This window comes from Bufo bufo, chromosome 1 (genome assembly GCF_905171765.1).
Source record: "Bufo bufo chromosome 1, aBufBuf1.1, whole genome shotgun sequence".
Taxonomy (NCBI): domain Eukaryota; kingdom Metazoa; phylum Chordata; class Amphibia; order Anura; family Bufonidae; genus Bufo; species Bufo bufo.
The window spans coordinates 174,059,772-174,073,660 of NC_053389.1; the positions used below are offsets into that span (position 1 = coordinate 174,059,772).

Consider the following 13,889-nt stretch of genomic DNA (forward strand, 5'->3'; position numbering starts at 1 on the left):
TTTTTTTTGTGTGTGTGTCAGAAGGATACTGAAAAGATAACTTGTGTCCAGATGATTTTGTCACCTCCATAGTATAATCCATGTACTATCCTGCAGTGCCCACCACATGCTTGGTGCCAGCTGTCAGGCCTCCTCCGTTCAAGACAAAGGAAGCTTCTACCATCTTAGAGCATATGGTGTAGAAAGGTGGAGGTTAATATCTTACTGCTATGTATACGGCCAGCTCTGGGGGTCTTTTTTTAAAATCTTTTGTAGGTTTTTAGCTCCTTGTGAGTCTGTGGAATTACACGGTCATCCTGTAATAATAGAAGGCAGTACAGACCATTATGCCTGCTGTTAATATGTGCCTCCTGAACAAGGTTCACTGCATAATGTTGTTTTCCATCCAACGGTGCCGATACCTCCAGATATCAGGCACAGAGTGGAGGTGCAGCGACCCGATCCCTGGGGCAGTCTTTACTCAGATGAGCAGCAATAAATAGATTCTTTTCTTGTTTAATTTAATAAGTGCAATAAAACTCTCCTTCAGAAATCAGCTATTTTATTAAGAGGCAATGATCTCGTTAAATGCCTCCCAGAGAATTTCTTCATTCAGTCTTTTAATCTACATTTTATGAATTTTCATCTGGTGGAGCGATCTGTGAGTAATGTGGTGCAGGGAGGGATTAAATGTGTAACAGCGACAGAAAATGCTATATTCATCACAGCCTCTTCTCACCTTTCTCTGGTTCAGGTCCCAACGTTAATGACGAAGGGGGTGCAGTGCGACCTCACACCTACAGCTCCGGGAGGCATCCAGCACTGGAATGTATGTGGTAACACATGGAAAACATATTTATTGGGATGATACAAACAGGTCTTAAGGATCATTAGTGAATTCTATTTAAAGGGAATCTGTCAGCAGATTTGTAGCCATTTCACTGGCTGACCTGTTACATGTGCACTTGGCAGCTGAAGGCATCTGCGTTGGTCCCGTGTTCATATGTGTCCGCATTGCTGAGATGAAGGATGTTTTAACATATGCAAATGGACCCCTAGGAGCAACGGGGGCGTTGTCATTACACTTAGAATTCTGATAGCTGTTGGTCTGACCACTGGAGAAATAGCCAAGAATATTGCACAGAGGATGTCTCAATCTTCTGACACTAAGCACCCACCAGAGATGGCAGCAGTCTATGGGCACGATTGCTGGGTAGACTTCTGTGTTACCATATCTCTGCTATTACTTTATTTCTTCCAACCACAAGGTCCTTGAGAAGTGAGCCATGTTTCTATCAAGAGTTGGGGAGATTTATCAAAACTGGTACAAAGTAGAACTGGCTTAGTTGCCCCTAGCAACCAATCAGGTGGAATCTGTTTGGTTGCTATGGGCATCTAAGCCAGTTTTCCTTTGCACCCGTTTTGATAAATCTCCCAACTGTGTGAATACTGATTCTATAGAAGAAGCTCCACCCGTGCAGCATATATAGGCGTAGTCTGTTGTACCACTGCGTGGCAGAACATGGAAGGAGATGAGCAGATACAAATATCAGACTTTATTGACACATCACAGGATTACAACCATCTGACTTTCCTTGCCTAGAAAAGTTTACAAACGCTGTGTAACATGCAGCGATCTAGCTGTGTCTGCATTGACTAGCACGGATCTGACACACCAGCCTCCTACAGTTTAAAAGAGCCAAATGAAAAGATTCCAAACTTACTTTCTTCACAATACACCAAACGTGCTCCTCCATCGAATCAGACTATTGCTGCAATGACATTTAACTGGGACAGAGCACTGCATTTCCCGGCGGCTGCTCCAGACAGTGCGGGATGTACATCAATTGTAAGATAGAGCCTGGCCTCAATGCTCTGCCGCTGAGCGGACACAATTTTACTTACAGTTCTTAAACAGTGGGTCAATGGTGGGATCTAAAGGGCGGGTGGCTTGGCTGTAAATTAACAAGTGAAACTCTGACAATAACCTCCAATGCTCCTTGGGCCACTCTTACGACACGTGAACATAACCACACACTCTCCTTACACAAGACCCTAAATTAATGCTGTATGTGCTTGATACAATAACCATCAATAGTTAAAAGTGTGCCTTCTGCTATATCTGATCATGACCCATGAGGCTCATCTTCTCCAGTCGCTAGGCTTCGTATGTAATATTTATTGCACTGCACAATGAAAGAAAAACTCTTAAGTGTATTGAATCACTGCAGATACTACCAGACAGACGTACTGTACTGGGGTGGATTGTGAGGCAGAGGAGGGTGCTGAGGCTGAATTACAGACAGAGAGGAGGAGCCATGGACTAGATAAGGAAGTGTGTAGCGCTGGAATAGGTGGCTGCACTGGCGGATTATTTGCGTTACGGTCAGTTTTCTTATTACAGGAGACATGTCCATTATCTGTTAGCGTCACATCCAAGTTCCCCAGTGTACGTTCATTTACTTAAATCCTCTTGCCAGAGCCTGAGTTTTTCCTGTAGTCCAGTAACCCAGCTCCTCCATGTGTCCTGTGTAGGTTCCAGGGCAAAAAGTGGTTGTATCCTAGAGCCACAGACACCAGTGGAGGGAGATGCCTGTTCCATCGATGCTGTGGTGGTCACAGACCTTTAGTTAACTATCCTCCCACTGAACCCTTTCTTATCCTTACATGCCTGCAGAGCATCACACAGGGATTTACAAAGACACCAACACAAGAAACCAGCTTCAGCTCCCCCGGGCATCTGGGATTGAGCACTAGACTTGTTGAGGTGCATAAAGACTAGCGATCCACTCCAATCTCATGAAGTAACCCGAGGGAGGATGAGAAAGGGTTGAAGCGTCACCCAAAATGTTGTGGGAGTAGTCTCTCCTGTGGGGTAGGAGATGATGACTATTGCGTCTGTAGTTTCCAGATGTCTCTCCACAGTCCCCACCTCCACGCTATACTGCGTCATCAAAATGCAGTGAGGGAATATAGAATGGAGCACCAGAGGCAGGTGGCGGCCAGAGTAGTAGAGGCTGAGCTGCTCCTGTTTTGCACAGCGCCGGGACCTGGTGGAAGAAAATATCCGTTAAAAGTGCAGAGCAGTAATTGTACATCGGATTCTCACTTCTTTTAAGGGGAGATGACACTAAATGAACTTGTCAACTCCCCAAACAAAAACACCTGAACATGAACAAAGTGAGACCAACGGTAAAAGGATCTATTTACGGATGTGACACAGAGCAGCAGTGGCCATGAATAGGAGAAGACAACAAGTTGTCGTAATTGAAATGAGAAGCAGAGTCTCCGTCATAATTGTATTTACTGATGTGTGTTAAAAGGAATCTAATTACTTCTCTACTTCCTGCCCGACATGCAAATAAATTCTTCCTGCAAAGAAGAGGCCGTGTCTCCTCCATCGAGACTCATTAATTTATAGGTCCATGCGGTGCACGACGCTGCACCAGAACTGAAAACCTTGAGAAATATGAATATGCAGCGACTGGTGAAGAACCACTGCGTCTACAAACAAATTACCGTAATAACATGTGGATTGCAATGCCACAGTCATTGAGTAAAGACTGTGACATCCAGAATTTCATGTGTATCATTATATATATATATTATATAACGGATTATTAGATGCCTAACTCCAAACTTCTTACAATGAATAACATAGCAGCTTCCTCTAGGTGCCAATTGCCCTGTCATGTGAGGATGAGCGAATCGACTTTGGATGTAACATCCGAAGTCGATTCGCATAAAACTTCATTTCAATACTGTACGGAGCAGGAGCTCCGTACAGTATTAGAATGTATGGGCTCCAATGAGCCGAAGTTATTGCTTCGCGAAGTCTCGTAAGAATTTGCGTAATAACTTCACAAATTTGAGCAAATGTGATTGGAGAAAGAGCAAACCATAGGGGAAACATTGAACAGAACCCACCCATAAGAACATTTTCTAGAAAATGAATAGCTACTAAGCCGCAAACTGTACAAAGCTCATGTCACATGTATGTAACATCTCCGAGCTGCACAGTTTCTCACTGCAAAAAAATAAAAATGCAGCAAGTATGAGCTTGGCCTAATTCAAGTAAAGGTTTTTTTCTGTGGAGAGATGGAATATACAAATAACTGACTGCAGATAAGTGGACTAGACACAGGCCAGACTTGCAGACAGGTGGACTAATCACAGAACGGACTGTGGACTACACAGAGGCCGGACTTGCAGACAGGTGGACTAATCGCAGAATGGACTATAGACAAAAGGACTAGACACAGGCTGGACTTGCAGACAGGTGGACTAATAACAGAATGGACTGTAGACAAGTAGACTAGACCCAGGCTGAACCTGCAGACAGGTGGACTACACAAAAAAGGACTGTAGACAAGTGGACGAGACAGAGGCCAGATTGTAAACAAGCAGACTAGATAAGCGAGTTAAAAGCGGACTAAATAAGCGTGGTAGACCAAGGCTAGATAAGTGAACTAGACACAGACTGAACTGTACACCAGTGGAGTAGACACAGTGGATTGTACTCAGAAGGTCTTGGGTCTAATAGTAGACTTTATGCCTATTTATGAGCCACAGATATAATATAGAAACGTTGCAGACAATATGAACCTGTTGGACATTTAATGAATATCTGAGTTTGGAGTCCCTTTCCCACGCATTGACTCACTCACCGTACAGGATGACACTGGCATTGCTGTTCCCCAGTTTATTTGATGCCACACATGTGTAGTTGCCATAGTCCTTTTCAGATACGTTAAAGAAAGTCAGGATGGACATGTGGTCTTTGTTCTCAATTCTCACCCCATCCAGTCCATTGGATAACCTGCAATGAGCACAGACATGTTATATATAGAAATCATTCCTAAATAACAGCATCGTGGACCTGCTGAGAAGAAACCCTGGGAGGATGGTGGTACCTGCAGACACATTATAGTTCCATTCTCAGTGAAATCCATAGTTTGCGTCACAGCATGCCCAGGGCATTCGATTGAGTGTCATCACTGTGAATAGCTGGTTCTAGCACTGTGGCTCTACACACAGTACGGCTAATGCTGACTCCATCCCTGCCCTCCTCTTCACCAGACCATGTCCACACTCCTGGCTATGCATTGCAAAGCATCTGGTGGGGACAGGGGAACACTATATAACAGTAAAGCCACCCACAACTCCTTGCAGGCTGATAATTCCTGTTTATAAATATTCACATTTTTCAAAACCACAGTAAGAAAATTCTAACTCCTTGCAGCAGCTGCGGTTCATGTTTGGCTCAGGCTCAGAATAGAGATGCCAAAAGAAAATGCAAATACCCAATAAACGATTCAGCAGCGGCCGCAGAATGTGAATTAATTCCTAACGCCAAAAATAGACCCAGAAGCTTTCTATTTATAATGTGCCTTCCTTTTTCAGGCTCATTGCAGATCACAGGAGAACATGGTGATCAGCTCTGGACAGACAGGTGACCTCATATCTGTGGCTCTGGACTAAAACTGAAAGACAAGACCAGAAGGATCTTAACATTCTTCTTAAGCTTCCCCAGACATTAAACTGTCTCTGATTTAAGAGTTCTTCTGTTTTTCCAGGACAGAGTCTCTCCTTTCTATCTATGTGTCTGGTATATCAGCTCAACTTCGTTAAGTAAGATGTCCGGCACAACAAAGAAAAGACACAATCTTCTAATCTCAGGGTGTTGTACCAGTTGCCATGTCCAAGGCTCTTGAATGTTTACTCATGACAGTGGATAGTAACGCGTTCACATGGTCTTAAAGGGCCATTAATATCAGTAGCCCTGACAAGTTGCCTCTGGGATGAGAAATAATAGTTGTGTACTATGATCGTTCTTTTTATTTGAAGTACAGTGGTTATAATGATTATAATCTCCTGCTTGCTAGCATTTGGGTTGAGCAGATCCCATCATTCCCTAGTGTAATGGATCGCATAATGATCTGATCAGCAGTGATTGGTTGGAACCTGCAGCCACAGTTTGGTGGCCCTCGTCCTGGGACTCGCCAGCATCAGTATGATTTTAAAGGTGTATTCCCATCTCAGACATTGGTGGCATACCCTAGCAAAATACCATCAATGTCAGATAGTAGCGGGTCCCACTGCTAAGACCTGCTCCTATCTTCAGAACAGCCCCCTCAAGGTAAGGAAGAGCAAACAGCGCAAGCACAGCCACCCTCCATTCACCGCCATGGGAGTTCCAAATATAGCCAAGCACTGGCTTGGTTATTTCCGGCAATCCTATAGTGGTGAGTGGCGAGGTGGCCGTGCTTGTGCAGTGTGCTCTCCATTCTCTTTTATGGCTGTGTGTGCTTGCTCGGCTATTTTCATAAGTTCCACAGAAGTAAATGGACAGCGCATGCGTGATGCGCCTTCCTTTACTTTGGAGGGCCCATTCTGGCCATTTTTGTAATTCTTCTCTGCTTCTCATTCTGTGTATTGGGTACAGGTCTAGGGTGGAAATGTGAGGTATCGCACAGGTCTGATCTAGTTCATAAATGGCCTTATAATGTAAACATAGCCCAAATTCCATGATTTTCGTAATGGTTATTAGTCAAGAAGATAGAAGAAAAACAATCACCTGGTGTCTTCTTTATACCATTGGAATTCAGCTAGGGGAACAGCCAGGGCAGAGCATCGAAGGGTTCCCTTATGTCCAACTGATGCCCCTGTGTTTCTGGTATCAGAGATATAAGGAGGATCTGTGGAGGTAATAACAGTCATACAGAATATTCCTCAGAGTCAACTAATAACACGTTTGTGCTGTGTAGGCAGTCACGAGCAGGGGTATATACTGTACAACTACATATACACTCACCTCATAGTAAATTATAATCATAAGTGATATTTTTATAGTTCCAATATATTCTGCTTGGCTTTACAATAGCGTAGGTTTTATTTCTGCTATGACTGAATTATAATTAAACGGCATGACCTTATTCATTGGGGACAGAGTGTGCACCCCATCCCGCATCTGTTTCCATTAAGCCAGGAATTATCCAGTAATAATTAATTGCAACTAAACTTTCTTCCGTGGTTTAGTAGCTTTTGGCTAATGAGCACCTACTGTATATATTGGTCTCTTTAATGTGACAGGTTTGAGGGTTTTCACTCTGTCTCTAAATTTAACCAATTGGACAAAATACATGGAGGATACTCACAGTTGACTGTGACTGTAACACGCCGGACCGCAGGAGCTGCCACCTCGTTGGCTGCGCTGCATTCATATTGACCTGACTGTTCTCGGGTGATTCCAGTAATTTCCAAATATTCATCGTCACTCACAAACCTATGCGCTGAAGACAAAAAGAGACCATTTACTGCAGTGAATATGAATAAAGATAATAAAAGGGGTATGAATGTTGGGTTATGTGGAGCACACCAGGGAGCAGCTTGCAATAAACAGGGTGACTGAAGCTTTATGTATCTATTGTAGGTATAGTCTGAAGGAAATCTAGGTGGCTGCAAGTCTTGCCTAGCGTTACTTCAACATCCTCCTGTCCCAAGAAAGGGTTACATGTACAATACAATTCTGCATATTCCATTTCCGTCTGATGGTCAGGGTAGTGAATTTATTGCCGGTGCTGGGAGGGCACTGCACCAAAGGCACAATAAATCATCACTGACTCTGATTCCGGGATTGACATTAATTCAGAACAATCTGTAATTACCAAAATGTTCTAAAAGAAACCATTAAAAATAAGCACAGACGTCTCTCACATGGACACCCAAACCAAAGAAAGACGCACCAGCAAAGAAACATGGCACATATACTGAACGGTTTTTCAGTTCTTAATTATTAGCTCTGTTGCTGTCATTATTACTACTCCACTATTAATGGTGGATTCACTGTCTACATCTTACTGGTCAGTCACTGTACCACCATGTACTGGATGGTGAATGTCTCTGCAAACCACGTCAGGGGTAAATGTGCCGAGAGGGGTGGATTCTCAGACACCTATAATAAATGTCTGGCAGCTTCTATATAGGTTTGTTTTTAAATACTTTTCTCTAGTTAAAAATCCAGGTCAAGTAGAACGAGGTGTAAGAAATGTGTGGATTCTGCAGAGCACTAAAATGGAGTGTCCATAGGGCCAGGGGGTCTGTCAATGACAAGTCTAAGATGGTGCGGTTCACAAAGCATCAAGAATCAGATTATATAACACATTTCCAGCACCTGGGCAGCACAAGCACTGCATGAGTGCAGTCTCTTTTAGTTATCTACTGCTTGATCCCGTTAACCCATCCAGAGAATCCCTGGAGATTATTTTCTCTTTTAATTTGTGGCATCTATCATTCCATGGTCACATTTCTTCAGATGTTAACCCCACAATTCTGCACTGAGTGGGGTGCTGGAGCCCCGTCTTGATCATTTACTGGTTTAGTCAGTGTGTATTGCCTCACTGGTCTTCAACAATCATCTATATAAATGGCAATGCCCCAAACCATACCAGAAGATGCCAGCCTCAAACAGGACATGCCAGCCCCATCTCAATTCTTTTGTGGTACCTTCAGGGCTTCCTTCATTCCTTCCTAATACCCCGCGCACTTTAGCCGCCATGTCTAAGAGCCAGAGCCTCGGTGTGACTCTACCGAGTGACAGAATGGGGACAGCAGACAGAGTATAACTCTGATGCCGGCAGCTCAAGGGATCTTGCAGAGAAAGGAGAGTGGAAATAGAAATGTGTAGAGTTTTAATTAGATCTTACACTTAATATGCAAATGTTCTCGTCCTTCTCAGGTTGGCAAAATGAGAGTTTTATTTAAATGTGTGGAGGGTTTAGAAGAGCTAATTAAGCAGGAGATAGGAGGCAGAATGCACAGTGCTGCTGCTCTAGGATGACATGAGCCTCCTATCTGGAGGTCTCAGGAAGGGGGTATCACAGACTGAGGGGGCACAGGTACACTATGACATGAGGGGGTCATGGTGGCTGGCTGTGATTATGTCTGATTATCCTGAAATTATCCATGTTCATGTGGATGTACAAGCTCATCTGTAATGACAACCCCAGGCTCCTGCTAGATCCCTTGTTATCTGACCTTGCTGTGAAGTTCCTCGCTATAATTACTAAGATTAAATATTATGCTCCAATTAAAACCGACCACCAAGGGAGCAGCAAGAGAAGCGTTTGTGAATCTTTACACGAAGGAAGCACAGGAACAAATGAAAGTGTCATTTCTCCAGCAGCTGGGAGTTCATGGACGCACCCATTCCCCTCTTTGCAAGCCATATACATATAGTGCATTCGGAAGGTCTTCAGACCCATTTCACCCTTTTTTTTAACATTTGTTATGTTGTAACTAGGGCTGCAGTAAACGATTATTTTAGAAATCGAGTATTCTATCGATAATGTTTTACGATTAATCGAGTACTCTAATAAGAAAAAATGAATTAATAGACTGTTTTCCTTTATGAAACCTCATTAGACCCTCTGCCATCAGTCCCCAACACCCTTCGTTCCCCCCTGTGCGATCAGCCCAAGTGCATCAGTTTCCCCCAGTGCCATCAGCTCCACTATCCCCCAGTGCCTTCAGTATACTGGTACATTCACAAGACCAATACAGGTCTGCAAACAGGGATACCAGCCGTGTCCGGAACGCACACAGTCAGCCCTATGATAGAAATGCCTATTCTTGTCCGCAATTGAGAACAAGAATAGGACATGCTCTATATTTTTGGCGGGGCCGTGTAACGGAACTATGGATGTGGACAGCACACAGTGTGCTGTCCGTATCTTTTGCTGCCCCATTAAAATGAATGGGTCCGCACGTGTTCTGCAATAAGTGGACCCATAAATCCAGTGGTGTAAATGTACCCTAAGGGTCCATTCACACGTCCGTAATTTGGGTCCGTATTCGTTCCACAATTTGCGGACCAATTCACTTTCAATGAGGCTGGAACGGATATGCATTTTCGGGATCTGCATCCGTTTTTTGGGTATCTGCAATTCCGTTCCTGAAAAAAATAGAACATGTCCTATTCTTGTCCACAAAAGGCATTTTCTATTATAGTGTCTGTGATGTGCGGTCTGCAAATTGAGGATCGCACATTGCAGGTGTCCGTGTTTTGCGGATCCGCAAAACACTTACTGACATGTGAATGGACCCTAATACTGTGCGATGCTGTAAGAGGAGGTCAGCACGGGACCTGTCACAGACACACGCTCACTGGCGGCTGTCTAGCCTTATATACTGCCAACAGATATTCGGGTTGAGGTGCAGGGGCACTAGATTCTGCCGCCCTCAGGTAGGGCACATCTAGCTGGTACACCATAATACTGGGCACCTCTACAACTACTGACCAGAAACAATAGTGCACTAAGGACAGCGCTATCTATGCCAGTGGGGAATTTTAGTTACAATTGAACACGCTGAGTGAAGAGTACCACATGCAAGGCTGTACTTGTCATACACATAGGTCGCCATATTGCTTGCCATCTCCAGAAGACCAGTTTAGCGGCCTGTGACTTGCAAGCAGAGCGCATAGGTCCAGACACCATGACTCTCAGCCTGAGCACCGGTCTCCTCCACAGGATGGTGCCACCTTCCTTCCCTACACATGCATGCCAGCCTAGTGGTCCCGCTGGTACATTACAACCAGACCTAACCAGGCATGAACAGCAACATTGTCGTATATGAACGCGCTAGTCACCTGGTGGCATTTCTTGTTAAGCTGAGACGCATCTAACCAGACCCCGCACTCTTCTGGCTGCGACAGGGCACGTTTTCTGCTCTTTATCTAGGGCACGGGCAGCAATGGAGGAGGAACACTGAGCTGGTGTCACTGGCCGCCTGACAGACTGGCTCTGAGATGCAGTTTCCAATTTCCCACGCCGGGTCCTTGCTGTGAGCCTGAGGTGTCCTGCGCACTGCCTGCACTGTGCGGACTACAGCCTAGTGGTCCGTGTAACTGCCTGCTCTCCGCTACTGAACATTGTACTTGAAGGAGAGAGGGAGACCCTGCCATGATTGGAGTACACAAGCAGTTAAAGGACATTGCAGGTCACCACGGGTGACCACGGAGCGGTGAGTAATAGCAAGCGCTTCACTCCCACTCCGTGGTCACATGACACAAACGAATCCTCAATGCAAAAAATTTGCATTGAGGATTTTTGTGTGTCGAATTACTCTATTCAATTGAGTAATCGTTTCAGCCCTACACAGGTGCCCCTATTAACCCCTCTCTCCCCCCCGCCAATAACTTTATACATGCCATTGCCAAATCACAGGTGCCCCCATTTCCCCCCTGCCCCACCGCTAACTTTATACTTACCTTTCCTGGCAGTGCAGCGTGCACTGAAACGTGGAGACCGCAGGAGTTGCGTCTTCATCCCAGCATGCACTGGGACCTAACGTCACACACAGCGTCAGCCAGCGCGCTGACGGTGTGTGAACGCAAGGCCCTGCAGCGCGGTGCCGAGTCGTGAGGCCACGGAGCGGTGAATGAGAAGCTTCATTTCACTCACGCTCCGTGGTCATGTGATTTAAACGAATCCTCCATGCAGGGAAACTGCATCAAGGATTTTTTTCATCGATGAATCGTTTGAGCCCTACTGTCAACGTTTCCTAAGTCTTCACTTCAGTCTCCATGCTCCAGCTGCGCTCTGCTATTTACAACCCAAACCAGATTATGGGTGTAGATGAGCTGCAGCCACAACACTTTGCATAGTGCTGAGTGCTGTAAGATCAGCCAGAAATGTAAACGCCTACTACACCCTTCCCTGAGCTCCCCCCCCCCCATTACACCCCCCATCATTCCTTTGCTGCTTCCATCTATTGTTTCTTCTCGCACAGCTTTAATATGACAAGCAGTAGAGTCTGCCTGCTTGTGGATTGAGAGCATTGACCAGTCCATTCCAAGATCACATGGGTTTTACATCACCACTATTTGGGCAGGGATTATGAAAGAGGCCATTATGGGAGGCCTGGTTTTGATGACAGAGGATCCAGTCTCTACAGAGGGCACAGCCACATGGCCATTCTGACAATCTCCAGAGTGAGACAGAAAGAGTAGTGCAAGTACATTACTAAGTTGCAGGGCCTGGCAGGGGAAGCACAGGGAAATTGAAAAATGTGTACCTGGATGACCCCTTTGATGAAAACCTGATCCAGAGAGCTTTGGACCTCAGACTGGGCCAAAGATTTACCTTCAACAGGACAATGATCCTAAGCACACAGCCAACACAACAAAGGAGTGGCTTAGGGACAACTTTGCGAATGTCCTGGAGTGGCCAACCCAATGAAACATCTCTGGAGAGACCTGAAAATGGCTGTCCACTGTCGGTCCTCATGTAACCTGACAGAACTTGAGAGGATCTGCAGAGAAAAATCCAGATGTGCCTAAGACTAGAGGCTGTAATCGCTGCCAAATGTGCTTCAACTAAGTACTGAGTAAAGGGTCTGAATTCTTATGTCAATGCACAATATTAGGGCTCATTCAGACAGCCGTATGCTATCCGCAAAAATGCGGATCCGTTTTTTTGCAGATTTAGATGCTGTCCCATTCACTTCTATGGGGCCCTTTTCTATTCCACGGTTCCGCAAAACAAATGAAACATGTCCTATACTTGTCCGTGAAAATCAGGACATGGCCCCATTGAAGTCTATGGGTCCGCAAAAATACTGAATGCTATCCGTTTTTTTGTGGATCTGCAAAAAAACTGATAGCATTCAGTATTTTTGCGGACAGCATACGGCCGTCTGAATGAGTCCTTAGTTTTTCCTTTTCGATAAATAGCAAAGATTTTGAACATTATGGGGGTATTGAGTGCAGAATGATGGGGAAAGAAGTGATTTTCTTTTTTTTTTTTTTTTTTTGACAGGACCTCAACATACAGTAACAAAATGTGAAAAAAGTTAAAACGTCTGAAGCCTTTCTGTGTGTCAATTGTGAAGTAGTAAAAATTATAAATTTCAAAATATTTTTGTGCAGATACACCCAAAACGTTACAATTCTGTAGTGTGGGGCTTGATAAATTCCCCCAACAGTGTACACAGAGTTTTATCTAATGAGTCCTAACAATGAGAAAATGTTAAACACACTCAAGAAGCCCCAGACTTTTGGCATAAAGGATACATAAAATTCTTGTACTAGATACACATTCTACATACTGTACACACTGTAAGCATCTATCTTATGTCAGGTGGCATACAATCACATCTAACGATTCACATCAGAATTGATCGGTTCTGTACACTTGCATCATAATTTGTAGGCTGCATACAGTCACATCTGTATCTGCAAGTTGTTTGTACTCAAGTGCGAATCTGTAGGTCACATGCACTTATTTGCAGGTTGCTTGTACTTGCATCAGAATGTATAGGTTGTGTGTGCTCACATGGAATCTTGCCTACACTCTCATCATTATCTGCAGGTTACATACATTCACATTGGAATCTGCAAGTTGCACATACTTTCATCATTATCTGAGGATCATGGTCATGCATACTTACATTTTCCAGAATAATGTTTCCACGTCACTGCTGGTTCAGGCCTGCCAGTGGCCAGACACCGGAGGGTCACAGTGCTCCCCTCATTGACTGTAATGTTTGTAGAGATGTTTAGGATTTGGGGTGGAACTGTAGGAAAAATGTAAATAGTTAACTCCAATGAAGTAATAGAATAGAAGTCCAATGTAAACTGCATCATATCAGTTATCACATGTATATCTAATGCATACATATATCAGTTGTTACTGGGAATCGTACGTTGTGAAGAGGAATGAAACTCATACAAGAAACTTGTGTAATAAGTGTCTATACTTTCTGGCTGAAACTTCTGTATGAAGTGCAATAATAATGTGTGGTGTTCCTCAGGGGAAGGGCATGTGTGTAACTCCCCTACTCTTGGGCAGGTTTTAATTATTTTTGGTTCCTGGTAATATTGTGCATATAGCACATTTAATATGTGTACA

General features: G+C 44.3%; 1 protein-coding gene across 2 annotated transcripts in view; it reads right to left on the reverse strand.

The window, feature by feature from the left end:
• Nucleotides 1-1,520: 1,520 nt before the first annotated feature.
• Nucleotides 1,521-13,889, reverse strand: part of LOC121001262 (opioid-binding protein/cell adhesion molecule homolog) — a 260,055-nt gene continuing 247,686 nt past the window's right edge. For both annotated transcript variants that reach the window (XM_040432257.1, XM_040432264.1), the window contains exons 3-7: nucleotides 13,429-13,554; nucleotides 7,137-7,271; nucleotides 6,557-6,677; nucleotides 4,647-4,798; nucleotides 1,521-3,029 (exon numbers count right to left, since the gene is read on the reverse strand). In XM_040432257.1, the coding sequence (XP_040288191.1) occupies nucleotides 2,932-3,029; nucleotides 4,647-4,798; nucleotides 6,557-6,677; nucleotides 7,137-7,271; nucleotides 13,429-13,554 (632 nt within the window). In that variant the 3' untranslated portion in view covers nucleotides 1,521-2,931. The remainder of the gene's footprint in view (nucleotides 3,030-4,646; nucleotides 4,799-6,556; nucleotides 6,678-7,136; nucleotides 7,272-13,428; nucleotides 13,555-13,889) is intronic.